This window comes from Salmo salar, chromosome ssa01 (genome assembly GCF_905237065.1).
Source record: "Salmo salar chromosome ssa01, Ssal_v3.1, whole genome shotgun sequence".
NCBI lineage: Eukaryota > Metazoa > Chordata > Actinopteri > Salmoniformes > Salmonidae > Salmo > Salmo salar.
In genome coordinates, this window is record NC_059442.1 from 161,938,416 (window position 1) to 161,961,805 (window position 23,390).

Below are 23,390 nucleotides of genomic sequence, written 5' to 3' on the forward strand. Positions count from 1 at the left end.
ACCTGCTGTTGATGGAGTGCACCACGGGTGGCACGCTAGCGTCCCACCTAGCCCCAAGAGGTTAAGGCAAGGGCTGATTTCAAGGTTTTACTGCTAACCTACAAAGCATTACATGGGCTTGCTCCTACCCATCGTTCCGATTTGGTCCTGCCGTACATACCTACACGTACGCTACGGTCACAAGACGCAGGCCTCCTAATTGTCCCTAGAATTTCTAAGCAAACGGCTGGAGGTAGGGCTTTCTCCTAGAGCTCCATTTTTATGGAATGGTCTGCCTACCAATGTGAAAGACGCAGACTCAGTCTCAACCTTTAAGTCTTTACTGAAGAATTCTCTCTTCAGTAGGTCCTATGATTAAGTATAGTGTGAAGGTGAACGGAAAGGCTGGAGCAACGAACCGCCCTTGCTGTCTCTGCCTTGCCGGTTCCCCTCTTTCCACTGGGATTCTCTGCCTCTAACCCTATTACAGGGGCTGAGTCACTGGCTTACTGGTGTTCTTCCATGCCGTCCATGGGAGGGGTGCGTCACTTGAGTGGGTTGAGTCACTGACGTGGTCTTCCTGTCTGGGTTGGTGCCCCCCCTTGGGTTGTGCCATGGCGGAGATCGTTGTGGGCTATACTCGGCCTTGTCTTAGGACGGTAAGTTGGTGGTTGGAGACATCCCTCTAGTGGTGTGGGGGCTGTGCTTTGGCAAAGTGGGTGGGGTTATATCCTCCCTGTTTGGCCCTGTCCGGGGGTATCATCGGATGGGGCCACAGTGTCTTCTGATCCCTCCTGTCTCAGCCTCCAGTATTTATGCTGCAGTAGTTTGTGTGTCGGGGGGCTAGGGTCAGTCTGTTACATCTGGAGTATTTCTCGTCTTATCCGGTGTCCTGTGTGAATTTAAATATGCTCTCTCTAATTCTCTCTTTCTCTCGGAGGACCTGAGCCCTAGGACCATGTCTCAGGACTACCTGGTATGATGACTCCTTGCTGTCCCCAGTCCACCTGGCCGTGCTGCTGCTCCAGTTTCAACTGTTCTGCCTGCGGCTATGGAACCCTGACCTGTTCACCGGACGTGCTTGTTGCACCCTCGACAACTACTATGATTATTATTATTTGACCATGCTGGTCATTTATGAACATTTTAACATCTTGACCATGTTCTGTTATAATATCCACCCTGCACAGCCAGAAGAGGACTGGCCACCCCTCATAGCCTGGTTCCTCTCTAGGTTTCTTCCTAGGTTTTTGGCCTTTCTAGGGAGTTTTTCCTAGGGAGTTTCTCCTAGCCACCGTGCTTCTTTCACATGCATTGCTTGCTGTTTGGGGTTTTAGGCTGGGTTTCTGTAGAGCACTTTGAGATATCAGCTGATGTACGAAGGGCTATATAAATACATTTGATTTGATTGCAAATAGTTGCACCCTCAACTTGCATGGTCTATTAATATAATTACCATAATCTAAATGTGATCTGTCATTCTGAGCACCGTGGGTGAACACCATAATCAGGTTACACACCCAATGCATATGGGTCCGGCAGATTTCTCAAAATGTCTGGTAAATTAAAAAGTTTCCGGTCAAATGTACGGTGCAACATTTTCCTAACAGAAACCTTGCTGGATAGATACCATCAGGCCTTATTCCCAGTAGAGACGGGATAGATACCATCAGGCCTTATTCCCAGTAGAGACGGGATAGATACCATCAGGCCTTATTCCCAGTAGAGACGGGATAGATACCATCAGGCCTTATTCCCAGTAGAGACGGGATAGATACCATCAGGCCTTATTCCCAGTAGAGACGGGATAGATACCATCAGGCCTTATTCCCAGTAGAGACGGGATAGATACCATCAGGCCTTATTCCCAGTAGAGACGGGATAGTTACCATCAGGCCTTATTCCCAGTAGAGACGGGATGGTTACCATCAGGCCTTATTCCCAGTAGAGACGGGATGGTTACCATCAGGCCTTATTCCCAGTAGAGACGGGATGGGTACCATCAGGCCTTATTCCCAGTAGAGACGGGATGGTTACCATCAGGCCTTATTCCCAGTAGAGACTGGATAGATACCATCAGGCCTTACTCCCAGTACAGACTGGATGGATACCATTCGGCCTTATTCCCAGTAGAGACTGGATAGATACCAGTAGAGACTGGATGGATACCATTAGGCCTTATTCCCAGTAGAGACTGGATAGATACCATTAGGCCTTATTCCCAGTAGAGACTGGATAGATACCAGTAGAGACTGGATGGATACCATTAGGCCTTATTCCCAGTAGAGTCTGGATAGATACCATTCAACCTTATTCCCAGTAGAGACTGGATGGATACCATTCGGCCTTACTCCCAGTACAGACTGGATGGATACCATTAGGCCTTATTCCCAGTACAGACTGGATAGATACCATTAGGCCTTATTCCCAGTAGAGACTGGATAGATACCATTTGGCCTTATTCCCAGTAGAGACTGGAAAGATACCATTTGGCCTTATTATCAGACAAGCTGTGCTCCTGATCGCGACTGTCTCCCTAACTGTCTGAGGCATACCACAGTCCTCCTTGCCAGCCAGCCAGATGAATAGGAGGAAGAAGACCTGAAATGGCACCCAATTCCCTTTATAAGGCACTTAATTTGTCCAGGGCCCATAGAGAATAAGGAGCCCTTTGGGCTGCAGCCCTGGATATTACCAGACGTACTGGTCATCTAACGCAACACTGATAGCATTAGCAGACAATTTATGGGTGTAGTCCAGGAAAGTGTTTCCCCAATACAGGCTGTTGCGTATTGAGCGACTGGAGATTCGGTTCTGGCAGTACATTGACTGAAGGTTTATCATACAAAATGGGTCTGTGACGTGTTTGTGCCAAAATGGATGCGTTTACACAGGCAGCTCCACTTCTGATCTTTTGCCCAATTACTGTCAAAATAGCAGATCTGATTAGGCAAAATAATTGGGCTGCCTGTGTAAAAGCAGCCTAAATTACATTTGGACCGTGAGTGTTTTATAAAGTAGACTTATTAAGAGATTTAGTTAAATGTCAAGGGGCCGGTTTCCCCGGACACAGATTATACCTAGTACGCGGCTCAATTCAAATTCAACAAAGCATGATTTTTGTTGTGTAGGCGTCATCAGTGTCTGGGAAACAGGCTGGGAAAGTTCACTTGTTTTTTCTCTTTTGTGACGGAAGAAAGAGACAAGGAACTGTTTAATATGCAGGAAAGGTGTTTACGAAACTCAGTGCAAAGACATGAAATTGATCTGAATGCCTGATAGCATACATCAGGTTGAAATGCGCTATTGTGCTTTAGAAGAGCAAAGAACTCATATGTATCAAGTCAAATCATATTTGTCACATGCGCCAAATACAACAGGTGTAGACTTTACCGTGAAATGCTTACTTACGAGCTCTTTCCCAACAATTCAGAGTTAAAAAGTAAGAAAAATGTGCCAAAAACAAACAAGGAAATAGTAACACAATTAAATAACAATAACAAGACTTTATACAAGGAGTACTTGTACCGAGTCAATGTGCAGGTGTACGAGGTAGTTGAGGTAATATGTACATGTAGGTAGGGGTAAAAGTGTCTAGACAGTCAGGATTGATAATAAACAGAGTGGCAGCAGCGTATGTGAAGAGTGAAAGTGTGTTTATGTGTGAGTGGCCTCAATACGAGTCTGTGTTGGAGTGTCAGTGTAGTATGTGTAGGTAGAGGCCAGTGAGTGTGCATAGAGCCAGTGCAAGAGAGTCAGTGCAAATAGTCAGGGTAGCCATTTGATTAACTGTTCCAGCAGTCGCTTTGGTAATGTATTACTGTTATGTGATTGCTGTACCAGGCACAGTATGTAAAATATGTAAAGTGTGATATGTAAAATATATGTAGCAACAAAAAAAAAGCTGTAAAAAATACATAATATATTTGTGTGGAGAATGGGTAAAACATTTTTTTTTGAAATATTTCATCAGTATTATGGCTTGGGGGTAGAAGCTGTTCAGGAGTCTTTTGGTCCCATACTTTGCACTCTGGTGTTTGCCGTGCAGTAGTAGAGAGAACAGTCAATGACCTGGCTGACTTTCTTGACAGTTTTTCTGGCCTTCCTCTGACACCGCCTGTCTTTGCACTATTGACTTATGTTGCGTTTTGACGAAGGACACAAAAGACAGACTAACGGCAAAAGCAAGTCAGCACGACTGTATGTGTTGCTACAGTGATTTCAGCAAACAGTGCAAATCACATCAGGAAGAAAACAACGCTGCGGCAGATGGCAAAAGTTGAAATATTTTAACTCTGGCGGCAAGTCCTGTCTACCGTGGCTTCTGACAGCATTCACCGCCAGCCTTAATGGCATTTACCATTGCGCTCTCATTGAAACCAATGACATCCGGTTTACCGCCTGCCATCTTCCTCGTACATTTACATTTAAATCATTTAGCAGACGCTCTTATCCAGAGCGACTTACAGTAGTGAATGCATACATTTCATACATTTATTTCCCGTACTGGTCCCCCATGGGAATCGAACCCACAACCCTGGCGTTGCAAACCCCATGCTCTACCAACTGAGCCACACGGGACCAGCATTAGTCCTGTTTTTAGTTTAGTAAGCGTTTCCTGCTTTTAAAAAGGCAGCCCTGCTGTGTTGCCTGGGTTGTGTTCATTAGCCATCAAACCGAAGAAAACGGACTGAAACAGGGAAGGACTACCTGGGCTTGTGAAATAGAAAAGCCTATTTCCGTTGTACAACATTTTAAAACTTTCTCCTAATGAACACGACACTGATGTCCACTACTGTGTGTGTGTGTGTGTGTTCACATTACTTTGAGAGTGTCAGGTGCATAAAAACATCCACTGCACTACCGAAATTACTGAAAAAGACGTACCTTGAAGAAACCCCAAATGCCGCCGCCCGCATTGGCATCTACGGCGAGGCGGGGGTCCTCGTTTTCGACCTCAGGGAAGGTTATGGGGGAGCCGGCGTCTAGACCCCCTGACATCATTGGCTGTTGCACCATTGGGTTGGATACTACCCCTGGAAGAGAGACATCATGAATACCGTTACCACTCATCATAACCCACTGTATACCAGGGTTGTGTTCATTAGGCACCAAAAGGAAATGTTTTCGCAACAGAAAACATGTTTCAAAATGACGTTGAGGCGGCTTATGGTAGAGAAATTAACATTCAAATCTCTGGCAACAGCTCTGGTGGAGATTCCTGCAGTCAGCATGCCATCCCTCAACTTGATACATCTGTGGCATTGTTTTATGTAACAAAACTGCAAATTTTTGGTCCCCAGCACAAGATGCAAATGTGTAATGATCATGTTTAAATCAACTACTTGATATGCCGTCAGGTGGATGGATTATCTTTGCAAGGGAGAAATGTGACTCGTTTGAGGAAACTAGGCGTATGTCGCACGTCACTACTTCACAGGAGAGGCATTTGAATGTAAACATACCTTTATCAAAAACTTTCATGTGTCTTAATTACAAACTTGTACTCCATCTGTAAATACAAATGGTTAAATTACGAGTCTAGTTGGTTTAGCCACGGAAAAAGACAGGAACCTTCCTGCTAGCCATGATTGGCTGAGATAATGGATGGGCTGGACATGCCAGGAGATGAGTTTGGATTGGTCTGCCATTTAGCACAGTGTTGTCAACTAATTTTCAGGGGAAGTTGTTAGAGACAGGTTGATTTGTTGCTAAAAGTTGCTAAATGACATTGTGTGATAACGTAAAACTGCGTCATGATTTGCAATTTGCTGGCCTGCTGCTGCCTGTGCACGAGCTGAGCGCCTGCTGCTGACGTCACTCACAATGCACTTTTGCAGCGTGTGACAGAGAAGTGACAGAGAAAATCGTTTGTGTCATTTTGAGGGAAAATGCGTGCATTATAGCTTTGAGTCACTTTTCAAAAGTTGCTAAAAAGTTCCAAATATATTTTTTAAAGTGGCTAAATTTGTTGCTAGGTGCTGATTGAAAAGAAAGTTGCCAGGGTAGTCTGAAAAGTTGCTAAATCTAACAACAAAATTGCTAGGTTGGCATCACTGATGTAGCATGCTTCTGTTTATAACGTGAGCTGCTCAGTATGGTGATAGTCCTTTATTTTATTTCACCTTTATTTAACCAGGTAGGCAAGTTGAGAACAAGTTCTCATTTACAATTGCGACCTGGCCAAGATAAAGCAAAGCAGTTCGACACATACAACAACACAGAGTTACACATGGAGTAAAACAAACATACAGTCAATAATACAGTAGAAAAATAAGTCTATATACAATGTGAGCAAATGAGGTGAGATAAGGGAGGTAAAGGCAAAAAAGGCCATTGTGGCAAAGTAAATACAATATAGCAAGTAAAACACTGGAATGGTAGATTTGTAGTGGAAGAAAGTGCAAAGTAGAAATAATGGGGTGCAAAGGAGCAAAATGCAATAAATAAATAAATACTGTAGGGGAAGAGGTAGTTGTTTGGGCTAAATTATAGATGGGCTATGTACAGGTGCAGTGATCTGTGAGCTGCTCTGACAGCTGGTGCTTAAAGCTAGTGAGGGAGATAAGTGTTTCCAGTTTCAGAGATTTTTGTAGTTCGTTCCAGTCATTGGCAGCGGAGAACTAGATGGAGAGACAGCCAAAGGAGGAATTGGCTTTGGGGGTGACCAGAGAGATATAACTGCTGGAGAGCGTGCTACAGCTGGGTGCTGCTATGGTGACCAGTGAGCTGAGATGAGGGGGGAACTTTACCTACCAGGGTCTTGTAGAGGACCTGGAGCCAGTGGGTTTGGCGACGAGTATGAAGCGAGGGCCATCCAACGAGAGCGTACAGGTCGCAGTGGTGGGTAGTATATGGGGCTTTGGTGACAAAACGGACGGCACTGCGATAGACTGCATCGAGTTTATTGAGTAGGGTATTGGAGGCTATTTTGTAAATGACATCGCCGAAGTCGAGGATCGGTAGGATGGTCAGTTTTACGAGGGTATGTTTGGCAGCATGAGTGATGGATGCTTTGTTGCGAAATAGGAAGCCAATTCTAGATTTAACTTTAGATTGGAGATGTTTGATGCGAGTCTGGAAGGAGAGCTTGCAGTCTAACCAGACACCTAGGTATTTGTAGTTGTCCACATATTCTAAGTAAGAACCGTCCAGAGTAGGGATGCTGGACGGGCGGGCAGGTGCGGGCAGCGATCGGTTTAAGAGCACGCATTTAGTTTTACTTGCATTTAAGAGCAGTTGGAGGCCACAGAAGGAGAGTTGTATGGCATTGAAGCTCGTCTGGAGGGTTGTTAACACAGTGTCCAAAGAAGGGCCAGAGGTATACAGAATGGTGTCGTCTGCGTAGAGGTGGATCAGAGATTCACCAGCAGCAAGAGCGACATCATTGATGTATACAGAGAAAAGAGTTGGCCCAAGAATTGAACCCTGTGGCACCCCCATAGAGACTACCAGTGGCCCGGACAACAGGCCCTCCGATTTGACACATTGAACTCCATCAGAGAAGTAGTTGGTGAACCAGGCGAGGCAATCATTTGAGAAACCAAGGCTATTGAGTCTGCCGATGAGGATGTGGTGATTGACAGAGTCGAAAGCTTTGGCCAGGTCGATGAAAACGGCAGCACAGTATTGTTTCTTATCGATGGCGGTTACGATATCGTTTAGGACCTTGAGCGTGGCTGAGGTGCACCCATGACCAGCTCTGAAAGCAGATTGCATAGCGGAGAAGGTGCGGTGGGATTCGAAATGGTCGGTAATTTGTTTGTTGACTTGGCGTTCGAAGACCTTAGAAAGGCAGGGTAGGATAGATGTATGTCTGTAGCAGTTTGGGTCAAGAGTGACCCCTCCTTTGAAGAGGGGGATGACAGCAGCTGCTTTCCAATCTTTTGGAATCTCAGACGACACAAAAGAGAGTTTGAACAGGCTAGTAATAGGGGTTGCAACAATTTCAGCAGATAATTTTTGAAAGAAAGGGTCCAGATTGTCTAGCCCAGCTGATTTGTGGGGGTCCAGATTTTGCAGCTCTTTCAGAACATCAGATGACTAGATTTGGGAGAAGGAGAAATGAAGAAGGCTTGGGCAAGTAGCTGTGGGGGGTGCAGTGCTATTGACCGCGGTAGGGGTAGCCAGGTGGAAAGCATGGCCAGCCGTAGAAAAATGCTTGTTGAAATTCTCAATTATAGTGGATTTATCGGAGGTGACAGAGTTTCCTATCCTCAGTGCAGTGGGCAGCTGTGCCGTTTTTGAAATGGATAACGTTAGCCATCCAGAACTACAAAGGTTTTGCTACTTTTCTCAACAACATTGATACCGTGAATTTATCAGGTGCTATAGACAGATGTGTTGGAAAACGTGAAATACTACTTTCTGCACAAGCCAGACATTGTGAACCGGAGTGACTTGACCAGTGGAGGCTCCTCAGAGGACCATCCTCAATGACATTCCATAAAAATAGTGAAACTATACTAAATATATTCATATGTCACCAAATAATGGATAGAAATACACTGTTTTGCAATACTGTAGCACCATAGAGTAGCCGGAGGACAGCTAGCTTCCGTCCGCCTCTGGCTACATTGACTTCAATACAAAACCTAGGAGGCTCGTAGGCCTCAACCCCTTCCATAGACATACACTACCATTCAAAAGTTTGGGGTCACTTAGAAATTCTGAAAGAAAAGCAAAGTTTTGTCCATTAAAATAACATCAAATTGATCAGAAATACAGTGTAGACACTGTTAATGTTGTAAATGACTATTGTAGCTGGAAACGGCAGATATTTTATGGAATATCGACATAGGTGTAGAGGTCCATTACCAGCAACCATCACTCCTGTGTTCCAATGGCACGTTGTATTAGCTAATTCAAATTCATCATTAGAAAACCCTTTTGCAATTATGTTAGCACAGCTGAAAACTGTTGTGCAAATTAAAGAAGCAATAAAACTGGCCTTCTTTAGACTAGTTGAGTATCTGGAGCAACTGTGGGTTCAATTACAGGCTCAAAATGGCCAGAAACAAAGACCTTTCTTCTGAAACTCATCAGTCTATTCTTGTTCTGAGAGATGAAGGCTATTCCATGCGAGAAATTGCCAAGAAACTGAAGATCTCGTACTATGCTGTGTACTACTCCCTTCACAGAACAGCGCAAACTGGCGCTAACCACAATGGAAAGAGGAGTGGGAGGCCCCGGTGCACAACTGAGCAAAAGGACAAGTACAAGTACATTAGAGTATCTAGTTTGAGAAACAGACACCTCACAAGTCCTCAACTGGCAGCTTCATTAAATACTACCCGCAAAACACCAGTCTCAAAGTCAACAGTGAAGAGGCAATTCCGGGATGCTGGCCTTCTAGGCAGAGTTGCAACAAAAAAAGCCATATCCAAGCCTGCCCAATAAAAAGAAAAGATTAAGATGGGGAAAATAACACAGACACTGGACAGAGGAAGATTGGAAAAAAGCGTTATGGACAGACGAATCTAAGTTTGAGGTGTTCAGATCACAAAGAAGAACATTTGTGAGACGCAGAAAAAAATGAAGATGCTGGAGGAGTGCTTGACGCCAAGTATGGTCATGGTCAAGCATGGTCAAGCATGGTGGAGGCAATGTGATGGTCTGGGGGTGCTTTGGTGGTGGTAAAGTGGGAGATTTATACAGGGTAAAAGGGATCTTGAAGAAGGCCATCAGTCAATTTTGCTACGCAATGCCATCCCCTGTGGACGACGCTTAATTGGAGCCAATTTCCTCCTACAAAAGGACAATTGCCCAAAGCACAGCTCCAAACATTGCAAGAACTATTTAGGGAAGAAGCAGTCAGCTGGTATTCTGTCTATAATGGAGTGGCCAGCACAGTCACCGGATCTCAACCTTACTGTGCTGTTGTGGGAGCAGCTTGACCATATTGTACATAAGAATTGCCCATCAAGCCAATCCAACTTGTGGGAGGTGCTTCAGAAAGCATGGGGTGAAATCTCTTCAGATTACCTCAACAAATTGACAACTAAAATGCCAAAGGTCTGCAAGGCTGTAATTGCTGCAAATGGAGGATTCTTTGACGAAAGCAAAGATTGAAGGACAATTATTTCAAATAAAAATCATTATTTATAACCTTGTCAACGTCTTGACTATATTTCCCATTCATTTTGCCACTCATTTCATGTATGAAAACAAGGACATTTCTAAGTGACCCCAAACTTAACGGTAGTGTACATGGTAATTATGACCACTTCCGGAGAACATCCTCGAAACAATCAAAGCTTTCGCAGTATGAACTGACATATTGCTCATCCAATCACAGGATTAGGATCAGAGAATGAACCTAGTGTGTTGCATTGGGATTGTGCCACAGAGCATTATGGAGGTTATATGTGTTGAGAAGCTTGGTGACATTGTTGGATAGAGATTAAGAGTGATTATGTTTACATTTAACTAGGCAAGTCAGTTATGAACAAATTCTTATTTACAATGAAGGCCTACACCGGGCAAACCTGGACGATGCCGGGCCAAATTGTGCGCCGCCCTATGGGACTCCCAAACACGGCCGGTTGTGATACAGCCTGGAATCGAACCAGGGTGTCTGTAGTGACGCCTCTAGCACTGAGATGCAATGCCATAGACCACTGTCCCACTCGGGAGCCCGAAGAGTGATAGTTGAGCATTTTTTGGATATTCAATTCTAATTCGTTTTTTTCTAATTACAGGAGACTGAGGTATATACAATTATTTTATTGGTTTTAGAACTTAAATTGTATTAACTGGACAAAAAAAATATTTACATTTGCCTTACTAACTTCAGTAGCAAGTAGCAGTAGCTAGCTAGCAGAATGAGCGTACAGTTCCCTGCCTGAATGACTAACGCTACTGAAAATGTTGTGGACTTTTTGTTGAAGAACCCCTTTCATTCTCTGGGGTACACAGAAAAGGTGCAAATTAAAACCGAGAGTCAACCTCTGACTGAGATCAGTTTCATGAAGGATGAAAAGGAGAGGGCGTTCAGTACCAATTGGTATCAAAAGTATAGCTGGTTAAAAGGGAGCCTTTCATCAAGCCTCCTGTATTGCCTTCTTTTTGAAAAGTCTGAGCATTGGGCAAGGTGGGGGGTACTGTGACTTGAAGAACATTGAGTGTTCAGCTAAACGGAATCACAAAAGTGGGGAGCATATAAATGCCTACATCATATTTAAGATTCTGGGAAACAGCCACATCGATCATGTAATGGACGAAGCTCTGCGTATTCAAACTGAGCAACACAACGAGAAAGTAAAAACAAACAGGGATGTACTCAAGTGGCTTAACGACACCACTGCATTTTTGGGCATGCAAGAATTAGCTTTGAGGAAACGTCGAGAGGGAAAGGTACGCTAACAAAGGCAACTACAGGGAGCTTGCAGAGGTAATAGTGCTATTAATCTTAAATAAATGAAGAAAAATCCTCACTGGTACGAAAAGGCCATCGACCAGTATGCCAAGTAGACTATGAGTAGAATGGACTAGAGGTCGACCGATTAATTAGGACCGATTTCAAATTTTCATACCAATCGGTAATCGGTATTTTTGGCCACCGATTTGCCGATTAATTTAAAAAAGTTATATATATATATATATATTTTTTTTACACCTTTATTTAGCTAGGCAAGTTAGATTAAGAACACATTCTTATTTTCAATGATGGCCTAGGAACGGGGGTTAACTGCCTTGTTCAGGGGGGATTCGTTTTTGCAACCTTCGGTTACTAGTCCAACGCTCTAACCACCTGCCTTACATTGCACTCCACGCGGAGCCTGCATGGCAGGTTGACTACCTGTTACGCGAGGGCAGCAAGAAGCCAAGGTAAGTTGCTAGCTAGCATTAAACTTATTTTATAAAAAACTATCAATCTTAACATAATCACTAGTTAACTACACATGGTTGATGATATTACTAGTTTATCTAACGTGTCCTGCGTTGCATATAATCGATGCGGTGCCTGTTAATTTCTCATTGAATCACAGCTTACTTCGACAAACGGGTGTTGATTTAACAAGCGCATTTGCGAAAAAAGCACTGTCGTTGCACCAATGTACCTAACCATAAACATCAATGCCTTTCTTTAAAATCAATACACAAGTATATATAGTGCTCAAAAAAATAAAGGGAACACTTAAACAACACATCCTAGATCTGAATGAAAGAAATTTAGTTAATATTGCCTGCTAACATGAAATTGTGTCACATCTCTAGCGTTCATTGCACGCAGAGTCAGGGTATATGCAACAGTTTGGGCCGCCTGGCTCGTTGCGAACTAATTTGCCAGAATTTTACGTAATTATGACATAACATTGAAGGTTGTGCAATGTAACAGGAATATTTAGACTTAGGGATGCCACCCGTTAGATGAAATACGGAACGGTTCCGTATTTCACTGAAAGGAAAAACTTTTTTTTTTTTGATGATAGTTTCCGGATTCGACCATATTAATGAACTAAGGCTCGTATTTCTGTGTGTTTATTATATTATAAATAAGTCTATGATTTGATAGAGCAGTCTGACTGAGCGGTGGTAGGCACCAGCAGGCTTGTAAGCATTCATTCAAACAGCACTGTCGTGCGTTTTGCCAGCAGCCCTTCGCTGTGCTTCAAGCATTGCGCTGTTTATGACTTCAACCCGGGTGGGTATAATTTGTGGAACGTTCTAACAGGAATCTATTCCAAAAACTTCGTAAATAACAAGGTTGCCAAAAAACAACGCATACAAAGTTGTATAGCGGCAGAATAAGATACCGGGTAGGGAGTGGTCTATTTCATTGCGTTTTTCACTCATCGCGTTTATTCCGAAAAATGTCTGTCCTCACTCTGGTTGCCTATGGACAAACATTAAGAATAAGCTACGTGGTGAGTTGATGCCTACTCGGCAGCTAGTTAGCTAGGTTTGTATGCGTTGCTACTTTGTATGCGTTGTTGGTTGGCAACTTTTTACTTTACGTTTTTTGGAACAGATTCCTGTTGGAACGTTCCACAAATTATACCCACCCCTTCAAGCCTATCAACTCCCAAGATGAGGCTGGAGTAACCGATGTGAAATGGCTAGCTAGTTAGCCGGGTGCGCGCTAATAGCGTTTCAAACGTCACTCGCTCTGAGACTTGGAGTAGTTGTTCCCCTTCCTCTACATGGGTAACACTGCTTCGAGGGTGGCTGTTGTCGATGTGTTCCTGGTTCGAGCCCAGGTAGGAGCGAGGAGAGGGACGGAAGCTATACTGTTACACTGGCAATACTGAAGTGCCTATCAGAACATCCAATAGTCAAAGGTATATGAAATACAAATCGTATAGATTGAAATAGTCCTATAATTCCTATAATAACTACAACCTAAAACTTCTTACCTGGGAATATTGAAGACTCATGTTAAAAAGAACCACCAGCTTTCATATGTTCCCATGTTCTGAGCAAGGCACTTAAACGTTAGCTTTCTTACATGGCACATAATGCACTTTTACTTTCTTCTCCAACACTGTGTTTTGCATTATTTAAACCAAATGGAACATGTTTCATTATTCATTTGAGGCTAAATTGATTTTATTGATGTATTATATTAAGTTAAAATAAGTGTTCATTCAGTATTGTTGTAATTGTCATTATTACAAATTTAAAAGAAACAGATTAAAGAATAAAAAATAAAACAAATCGTCCGATTAATCGGTATTGGTTTTTTGGGGTCCTCCAATAATCGGTATCGGCGTTGAAAAATCAAATCGGTCGACCTCTAGAATGGACTTCTTTAATTGGGGCTAGGGGGCAGTATTGAGACATTTTGAAAAAAAGATGTACCCATATTTAACTGCCTCCTACACCAACTCAGAAGCTAGGATATGCATATTATTAACACATTCGGATAGAAAACACTCTGAATTTTCTAAAACAGTTTGAATGGTGTCTGTAAGTATAACAAAACTCATATTGCAGGCAAAAACCTGTGAAAAATAGATTTTAAAAAAAATGTGAATTTTGTGACTGTACTATTTAGTGTCATTGTTTTATAGATACCATAGTGAGAAAGGATTCATTTCGCAACACCTACGGCTTCCACTAGATGTCAACGATCTTTATAAAGTTGTTTGAAGCGTCTATGATAAACAGAGAGCAAATTAGAATGCAAGGAAGTTGACATGTCGTCACTTCATTTTTTTGCACCTGCGCATAAATCTGAGAAGCGTGAGTTTGTCATAATTGTTTATCTAGACATAGGATAGGTTGTGTGAAAATATTACTGATGTTTAACGTTAAAAATGGACCAAAAGATTAATGCTAAACAAGGTTTGACATGTTTGAACGAACGTAAATAGATTATTTACTAGGTTTTTTTAGCTTTTCGGCGTGATTTTACACCCCCCCCACCACGTTTTGTGGGAGCATAATGAACGCTAACTACTTGGTGTTATTTGGACATAAATTATGAACTTTGTCAAAAGAAACCACATTTGTTCCGGACCTGGGATTCCTGGCAGTGCCTTCTGATGGAGATAATCAAAGGTAAGGGGATATTTACAATGTTATTATCGATATTAGATGATGCTAACTGTATAGCATAGCTTATTGTTCTTAGCATAGCACCCCGTTTATTGCAAAATGTGATTTCCCAGTAAAGTTATTTTGAGATCTGGCCATTCAGTAGCAATTACGAGATGATAATATATTATTCTTTGAATGACAATATTATAATTTACCAATGTTTTCGAATAGTAATTTTGTTATGTTCACGGAAGCATTTCAGAGAAGAAAAAATCTGAATTTCACGCTACTGTAAAATGCTGTTTTTGGATATAAATATGAACTTGATGGAACAAAAAATGCATGTATTGTATAACATAATGTCCTAGGAGTGTCATCTGATGGAGATTGACAAAGGTTAGTGCATAATTCTAGCTGGTTTCTGCTTTTGGTGACGCCTGACCTTGAATTGAAAATGGATGTTTGTACTTTTGTGGCTATGTACTGTCCTAACATAATCTAACTTTATGCTTTTGCCGTAAAGCCTCTTTGAAAATCGAACAATGTGGTTAGATTAAGGAGATGTTTATCTTTTAAATTGTGTAAAATAGTTGATTGTTTGAGAAATTGAAATTATTAGATTTTTGATGTTTTGAATTTCCAGCCTTGTTAGCAATCCCGACTCGGGGTTCATTGCTAACCTGTAGCCCCAACAGGTTAAGCGCACCTGAATATAAGCCGCACCCACTGAATTTTAAAAAAAAGTATTATTTTGAACATAAATAAGCCGCACGTCTATTAGCCGCAGGTGCCTACCGGTACATTGATACAAATGAACTTTACACAGGCTTCAACGATACACGGCTTGTAACAAAAAAATAAATTAGCAGTAAACAGTAGCCTACCAAGAAAGTCATTGGTCACTATCTTCCTCCTCCTGTGCACTGAAACCACTGAAGTCCTCTCCTTCGGTGTCGGAGTTGAATAGCCTCAGAATTGCTTCATCCGATATTGGATCGTTTTCATTGTCGCTCTCGTCACTTTCATCCAGAGGCAAATCCCCCGCTGAGCCCTCTTCAACACGCAGCAGTCCAGCCTTTCGAAACCCGTTGACGATAGTGGATTTTTTGACAATGCTCCACGCTGTCAGGACCCACTGGCAGACTTGACCATAAGTTGCTCTTCGCATGCGGCCCGTTTCAGTGAAGGATTTCTCCCCACTTGTCATCCAAGCCTCCCACTGAACACAGAGCGCCACCTTAAATGCACGATTTACACTGATGTCGAGTGGCTGCAAATACTTTGTTGTGCCCCAGGAATCACAGCTGGAATTGAGTTTGTCCTATTGATGGCTTCTTTCACCGAATCTGTTATGTGGGCCCTCATGCTGTCCAAAACGTGCAATGCCTTGTTCCTGTGAAAGAATCCTCCCGGTCGCTTGCCGTAACACTCCGTATGCCATTCACGCATTAGGCTTTCCGTCATCCATCCTTTCTTGTTGACTTTCACAACAATTCCTCTTGGGAATTTTTCTTTTGGCATCGTCGTGCGTTTAAAAAAATAAAAAATAAAATCACCATCGGTGGAAGCTTTTCTCCCGATGCCGTGCAGCTCAGAACACAGGTGAAGTGCGTTTTTTCATGCCCAGTTGTTTTCAGCTTGACGGATGATTCTCCTTTCCTGTTGACAGTCCGAGTGAGAGGCAGGTCAAACGTCAGAGGAACCTCATCCATATTTATGATGTCGTGCAGGTCAATGGAATACTCCGCTATCTTTGCATCAGTGAATTTGCGGAAGTTTGAAACTTTTTCCTTGTAGTCGGAGGGAGCTGCTGACACAGACTCGTCTGTACCCTGATGGACAGGCCTTTACGTCTCATAAATCTGAGACACCACGATGGTCCACCTCTAAAATCCTCAAACTTCATTGCGGTGGCGATTGTTTTGGCTTTCAGTCGGATCTGCACAGTTGAAACACCTCGGCCGTCTGCTCTCTGTGTGTTGACCCAGTCTTTGAGCTCATTTTCTAGTTTGGGCCATCTGCTTTTCTTCCCTCTGAAAGCTTTAGTTGTCTTTTTGCACTGAGTCAATTCCTCACGCTGCTGTTTCCAACGTCTTATCATCGACTCATTAAGACCAAGCTCCGGTGCAGCAGCTCCATTTCCTTTTCCAACAGCCAGATCAATCGCCTTCAACTTGAAAGCTGCATCATATGCATTTCTCCGTGTCTTTGCCATGATGAGGGTGACAAAATGACTACCGTAATCAGAATGATGGGAAGTTTGAGAGCGCTTGATTTAATCTAAACAGTAAACAAAAAAGTTGTTTGACCTTAACCCGTTCGGCAATTTCATTGGTCTAATGAAAGCTTCATGCCGGCAAAAAACTGAGCACGTCACAGAATGTTTTTTTGGAGAAAAGAAATTTGAAAGCGGGAAAAATCCATATATTAGCCGCGTCATTGTTTAAGCCGCGAGGTTCAAAGCCTGGGAAAAAAGTTGCGGCTTATAGTCCGGAAATTACGGTAATTGATATTCATTTAAAATTTTGTTTTCAACAGTGTTTCCCCCATGCTCCACCCATGGCCCTCTGAAGAACTGAACAGCCCTGGTTCTCTGCTGTCTGTTATTCCCCATAATCCCTTTCATCCACCAGCACATTGAATATTTCCTCTACAAGCACTGCGAGTACCCCTATATATTTTATTTAATTACTATGTAGAGTCAATCACATACACAATGTGATTTCACTCCTTGCTTAGACTAACTCATTCTTAGCTCTTTAGTCTAACTGTGTGTTAAAGTTTTGCTTTAACAGTCAAATCCTGTCCTGTCCTTAGTGGAGGAGTTGGGCTCTTTTCCAACACAATCCATGATGAGCCTTTTTCCTGTAGTGAAGCCTCAACCCTGTCCTGCACTGAAGTCAATCCTCTGAACACCTCTATTCATGCCTCATACAATCACTGCTGCCCTTCCCAACGCTGTAAGTAGCCCTCTTGTTCCCACTCCCCATAATATTTTATTATAAATGTCTTTAAAGTTTTAGGTTAAAATCATAGCTCTTTGATGATTTTTCAAATACGCTTTGTCGTTCGTTCTGCGACTATACCATGGGTCTTCCATCCTCAATTTTTCAAGTCACCAGCCTCCACTGGACTTGACAACGCTGGCCAAACGAGATGTAGCTACAAACAAAACAGAGTTAAATGGTTGCAGTCTGCCGTGAAGCGTTCATCCATGTATACGGATAAGAGTCTAGCTACATTTTCAGATATTATACATTTCTAACTTCGTCAGAAAGTTGTTTTCATTGCAAGTTAAAGCGTACTGTTAGCTAGCTAGTGAACGTTAGCTTGCTGGCTCGCTGTGTAGTAATATTATTCAAATCGCAGAACTATTTGCATTCTTAGTTATAGCCTAATGTTAACTAGCTAACATTGAACCTGGTTGGTTATCTTTAGCTACCTGCAGATTCATACTACAGCTATGACATCATTTGTAATGGTTGGTAGTAGTAGTACGACTTGGGATTATGCCGGTTCATTATTTAGTTAGCTACATGTCTAAACGAAACACTTCGCCAAATGATTAAATGACCCATCCACTTAGCCTGATGTGGCTGGGGGTTGGTTATAGCATTTCCTTCACATGACCCATCAATTCAGACAAGTGTGTCAGGTAAGCGTCGTCTAATAATTATAAAATATTTTTATCTGGGCACTTTCTGTTTTTGATATTGCTACTATGCAAGTAACCATTTCACTGTACTGTTTACACCTTCTGTATCCTGTGTATGTGACAAATCAACTTTTTATTTATATATAGTGTGTGTTTACCAGAGACAGTAATGTGGAGAACAACATGACCTGCACCAAAGTCAGATTAGGATATAGGCCAAGGACTAGACAAAGTGTATTTTTACATGGAGTTTTTCCTTATAGTAGGCTACTTTCACCACTTTTAGTCTTTGGTTGTTTACTAAACTAATCACTGTTTAGCAAATATCCTCACATGTGAAGCCTTAGAGGTGGGTGGGACTAAGGCTTAAGATATCATAACCACCATCGATAAGAGACATTACTGTGCAGCTGTATTCATCGACCTGGCCAAGGCTTTGTCAATCACCACATTCTTATCAGCAGACTAAACAGCCTTGGTTTCTCAAATGACTGCCTCGCCTGGTTCACCAACTACTTCTCTGATAGAGTTCAGTGTGTCAAATCAGATGGCCTGTTGTCTGGACCTCTGGTAGTCTATGGGGGTATTCAGGGTTCAATTCTCGGGCCAACTCTCTACTCTGTATACATCAATGATGTTGCTCTTGCTGCTGGTGATTCTCTGCTCCACCTCTAAGCAGACGACACCATTCTGTATACTTCAGGCCCTTCTTTGGACACTGTGTTAACTAACCTCCAAACGAGCTTCAATGCCATACAACTCTCCTTCCGTTGCCTCCAACTGCTCTTAAATGCAAGTAAAACTAAATGCATGCTCTTTAACAGATCGCTGCCTGCACCTGCCGGCCCGTCCAGCATCACTACTCTGGACGGTTCTGACTTAGAATACGTGGACAACTACAAATACCTAGGTGTCTGGTTAGACTGTAAACTCTCCTTCCAGACTCACATTAAGCATCTCCAATCCAAAATGAAATCTAGAATCGACTTCCTATTTCGCAACAAAGCATCCTTCACTCATGCTGCCAAACATACCCTCGTAAAACTGACCATCCTACCGATCCTTCACTTCGGTGATGTCATTTACAAAATAGCCTCCAACACTCTACTCAACAAATTGGATGTAGTCTATCACAGTGCCATCCGTTTTGTCACCAAAGCCCCATACACTACCCACCATTGCGACCTGTACGCTCTCGTTGGTTGACCCTCGCTTCATACTCGTCGCCAAACCCACTGGCTCCAGGTCATCTACAAGTCTCTGCTAGGTAAAGCTCCACCTTATCTCAGCTCACTGGTCATCATAGCAGCACCCACCCATAGCACGCGCTCCAGCAGGTATCTCTCTCCAGCAGGTCACCCCCAAAGCCAATTCCTCCTTTGGCCGCCTTTCCTTCCAGTTCTCTGCTGCCAATGACTGGAACGAACTGCAAAAATCACTGAAGCTGGAGACTTACATTTCCCTCACTAACTTTAAACATCAGCTATCTGAGCAGCTCACAGATCGTTGCACCTGTACATAGCTCATCTGTAAATAGCCCAACCAACTACCTCATCCCCATACTGTATTTATCTTGCTCCTTTGCACCCCAGTATCTCTACTTGCACATTCATCTTCTGCACATCAATCACTCCAGTGTTTAATTGGTATATTGTAATTACTTCACCACCATGGCCTATTTATTGCCTTACCTCCCTTATCTTACCTCATTTGCACACACTGTATATAGATTTTTTCTACTGTATTATTGACTGTATGTTTGTTTATTCCATGTTTATTCCAAAGATGACTGCTATGGTGTGTGGTCATCCACACCCCCTCCCAAAATGGCTGCTGTGCCATTTCTTCACCTTGCATTACTTGACATAGATCCAGAAAAAGTCCAGAAGTCCATGTGTTGTTGTATGTGTCAAACTGCTTTGCTTTATCTTGGCCAGGTCACAGTTGCAAATGAGAACTTGTTCTCAACTAGCCTACCTGGTTAAATGAAGGTTAAATTGAAAAAAAATTAAAAAAGGTACACCTCCAATTGACTCAAATGATGTCAATAAGCCTAACAGAAGCTTCTAAAGCTATGACATTTTCTGGAATTTTCCAAGCTGTTTAAAGGCACTGTCAACTTTAAAGGCACAGTCGCACTTGTAAATGAGAACTTGTTCTCAACTAGCCTACCTGGTTAAATTAAGGTGAAATAAAAATAAATAAAAAAAGAGGGTGTGAATGATGCTGAATGGGTGTAGACAAAGAAGAGCTCTCCAGTAGGTGTACCAAAACATTTTCTCCAAAGTGGGGTTATAAGTTTATCAACTTTCAAAGCAGAATTTATTTCCCATTGTTCTTCAACTGCATGTATGATATACCATTTTCTTGCTCTGAGTCTATACTTTTATCCAATGTAAAAAATACAATTTCAAATTTTGCTACATAAGACCGAATCGAGGCAGTCGGTCACAAATGCTCACTAACAGAGATGTAAACAAATGTGCGCATAACATTTGAGAGACATACGCTCTTTGTGCATATGGAAAATTATATTTTTGTTTAATGTATATACATATTTACAACTGACAAAAATAGATATCCATTGGGGTGTGGGCAGGCTAAATAAAATGTCCATATGGAGAGTGGGTAGGACTAGTGGAGTAATTTGTGTGTATCTCTTCTCCATGTGCGTTTCTGTGTGTGTGTCAAGCCCTAGAGAGGGCCAACCCGGAACCTAGCAGTCCACTGAGCCGCTCAAATTGGTGGGCTTATTTCCCTCTCTGCTTGACCACAGATAATAGCTTTCCCTTTAGCCTACTGACCCCTTCCCCATCTCACACACACACAGAGGGCAGAGTAAAAGCGCCAGACTGATGACCAAGTTTGAATGTGCATTCTAAGAGATCCAAGTCAGAGAATATCTTAAGGTTTTCACCTGAAATTGTTCACCTTTCCCCATCACCATAAATTGCAATGACAGTTCAGTTTAGCACTAAAAGGCATTGGAAGAGAGCACCTTGGACACGCATTGACTTCCATTCAATTTCCACTTTACAACTCTTGTGTTGGGAATGAAGTCTCAGGCACTTTTCATCAAGAGAGGATGACCTAACAGACCAGAAGCTATTGATAATACCGAGGCCTTTGCAATCAGTTCAGATCGGCAAATATAGCCTACACCACGTGGCTACTTTAGTTCTAGCCAGTCGGCATCCTTACCTGTCATCGGGGCGGCGCTGGAGAAACTGGGCATGAGAGGCGTCTGCGGTGTGCGTCCGGCGTGTCCCCGCGTGATGTCATAGCCCGCACTCATGGTAAAGCCTGTGGTGGGCGGGCCCATCGGTGGCGCCGACATCACCGGACCGGTCGGAGGCAGGGCCACAGAGCCCATCGGGGACGCGGAGGGATAGGGGGAGGAGAAGGCCATGGGGCTGGGGGTGTAAGGTGCTCCCCCGATGGGCGGAGGGGGGAAGGACAGGGTGGGTATGGGGCTGCTGAAGGGAGGGGGCGCAGAGGAGTGGATTGGGGGGATGGAGGTGGAGACAGCGAGAGGGACGGGGGTTGAGAAGCCCTCGGGGGTGAAGGTGGATATGCCGGTGGTTCTGGGGAGGGACAGGGGACTGGACAGGCCTGGATGGGAACAAGAGAGTATCATTGAGTAACTAATAATAAGGTAAGTATGAGAATGTTTAAAGGGATAATTCACCCAATTTACAATGTACATGAAAGTAGGAGCGAAGACCATACTCAACCAAATCTTAGCGTAGCTATATCTTCGAGTGTAAAACAATTCTCTATCACTAGCTATTGTTCCTTTAAACCCAACATAATGACTTGATAATACCCTAAGCACTACTGCATTGGCTGAAATGAATGGCTCGTTGTACAGCCTAGCCTACGTCGACATTCTGAGGATCTTCAGGATGTCATTTCCATTGTAAGAAATACAATGGACAGGCAGTGTTTCCATTGCACTGTAACTTCAGAGAACATAATTTGCCCAAGGCTCCAATTATTTCTGTGAGAAGTATTGCTGTGTTACTGCAAAGTTATACAGTGAGCAGGTGATTATCAGAATTGACTTGCACAGTTCTGCCTAACAGCCGACCTTGTCCCTTTGTCCCACACAAACTCAAGGACAGACAGTCTCTCATGCCAATGTTCCAAGCACTAATCCCCTCCGCTGCTTTGCATCCCATTCCAACAACTGACAAACTATAACCTCAAGCCGTTGACCTATCTCTTGCTTGATGTTGTGACTACAGAGATACATACTGCTAGAAACTGAGGCTGTGTTTCATTGCAGAATGACACTCTCTCCCCTCTGCTCTCATTGTATGCCCTCCTTACATTTAGAGATGTGAAAGGATTGAAATAGGTGAAAGCAACATGGAGAAGTCTAGGTGGAGCTTTTGATAATAGACTACTCTGTAAAGGAGAATGAATGAGGGCAAAAAGGAGTGGACAACTTCATGGAATGAAATGCAGCCCAGAAGATTGAACAGTTTTAAGATAGATATTTAGCATTAAAATTTAAGGCTGCATTTTGTGCCTTGGCTTAGGATATAGACCTAGCAGATTTGTAGTAGCAATTTCATGCTTTTGGTAATCTACCGAACCAAAGCTGGACGAATAGCCTACATTTTGTGCCGTTGGTGGAGCTACTAACATAGGTTGGAAGCCATGCATCCACTGTATCAATGAGTGACTTACCCATAGTCAGGGGAGGGGAGTTGACTGTGGCTGCCATGCTAGGGGGAGGCAAAGGGGAGGCGGGTGGGGTGGTCTCTATTCCACTTTCTTCCATCATCTTCCGGGCCTTCGGTCTGCCACATCAAAGAAAGGACACATTATTAGACAACATAGCTTGAGTTCTTAGTATGAGAGGCAGTTCTGAGATGAGGCACGTTTAATGGTCTCTATACAAGACTAAGTGGGAATGGGTAGAGGTCAGAAAACATGGGGGCTAAAGCTCGTAACTGGTTTGATAATTGATATCCCATTGGCTCATGGCCCTCTCTCCACTGTAACTCGTCAGTTTTCTGGATAGGTTGGTATTCTTTATTCCAATGAAACGTAAGAAGCCGATGTAAGCCTGGTAATAAGAGAACTACTGGAGAGCTAGGGATAAAGGTGAGTTATGTATACACACACTGACACTTTGTACACACAGGACGTGGCACTTTCATAACAAGCGTAACGTTACATCGTTGACATGATATTGCTAGAGTTACTGTTTTTGGTTATTGTATTATTACCTACTTTCATTATTCTGTCGTGTTTTTTAAAA

The 23,390-nt window shown here is 42.9% G+C and overlaps 1 protein-coding gene across 1 annotated transcript in view; it reads right to left on the reverse strand.

Annotated features, from left to right (window-relative positions):
• The window catches only part of prrc1 (proline-rich coiled-coil 1), a 46,081-nt gene that overhangs the window by 21,839 nt on the left and 852 nt on the right, over positions 1-23,390 (reverse strand). The window contains exons 2-4 of the mRNA XM_014143911.2: positions 22,814-22,926; positions 21,320-21,730; positions 4,867-5,015 (exon numbers count right to left, since the gene is read on the reverse strand). Coding sequence (XP_013999386.2) covers positions 4,867-5,015; positions 21,320-21,730; positions 22,814-22,910 — 657 coding nt within the window. The 5' untranslated portion in view covers positions 22,911-22,926. The remainder of the gene's footprint in view (positions 1-4,866; positions 5,016-21,319; positions 21,731-22,813; positions 22,927-23,390) is intronic.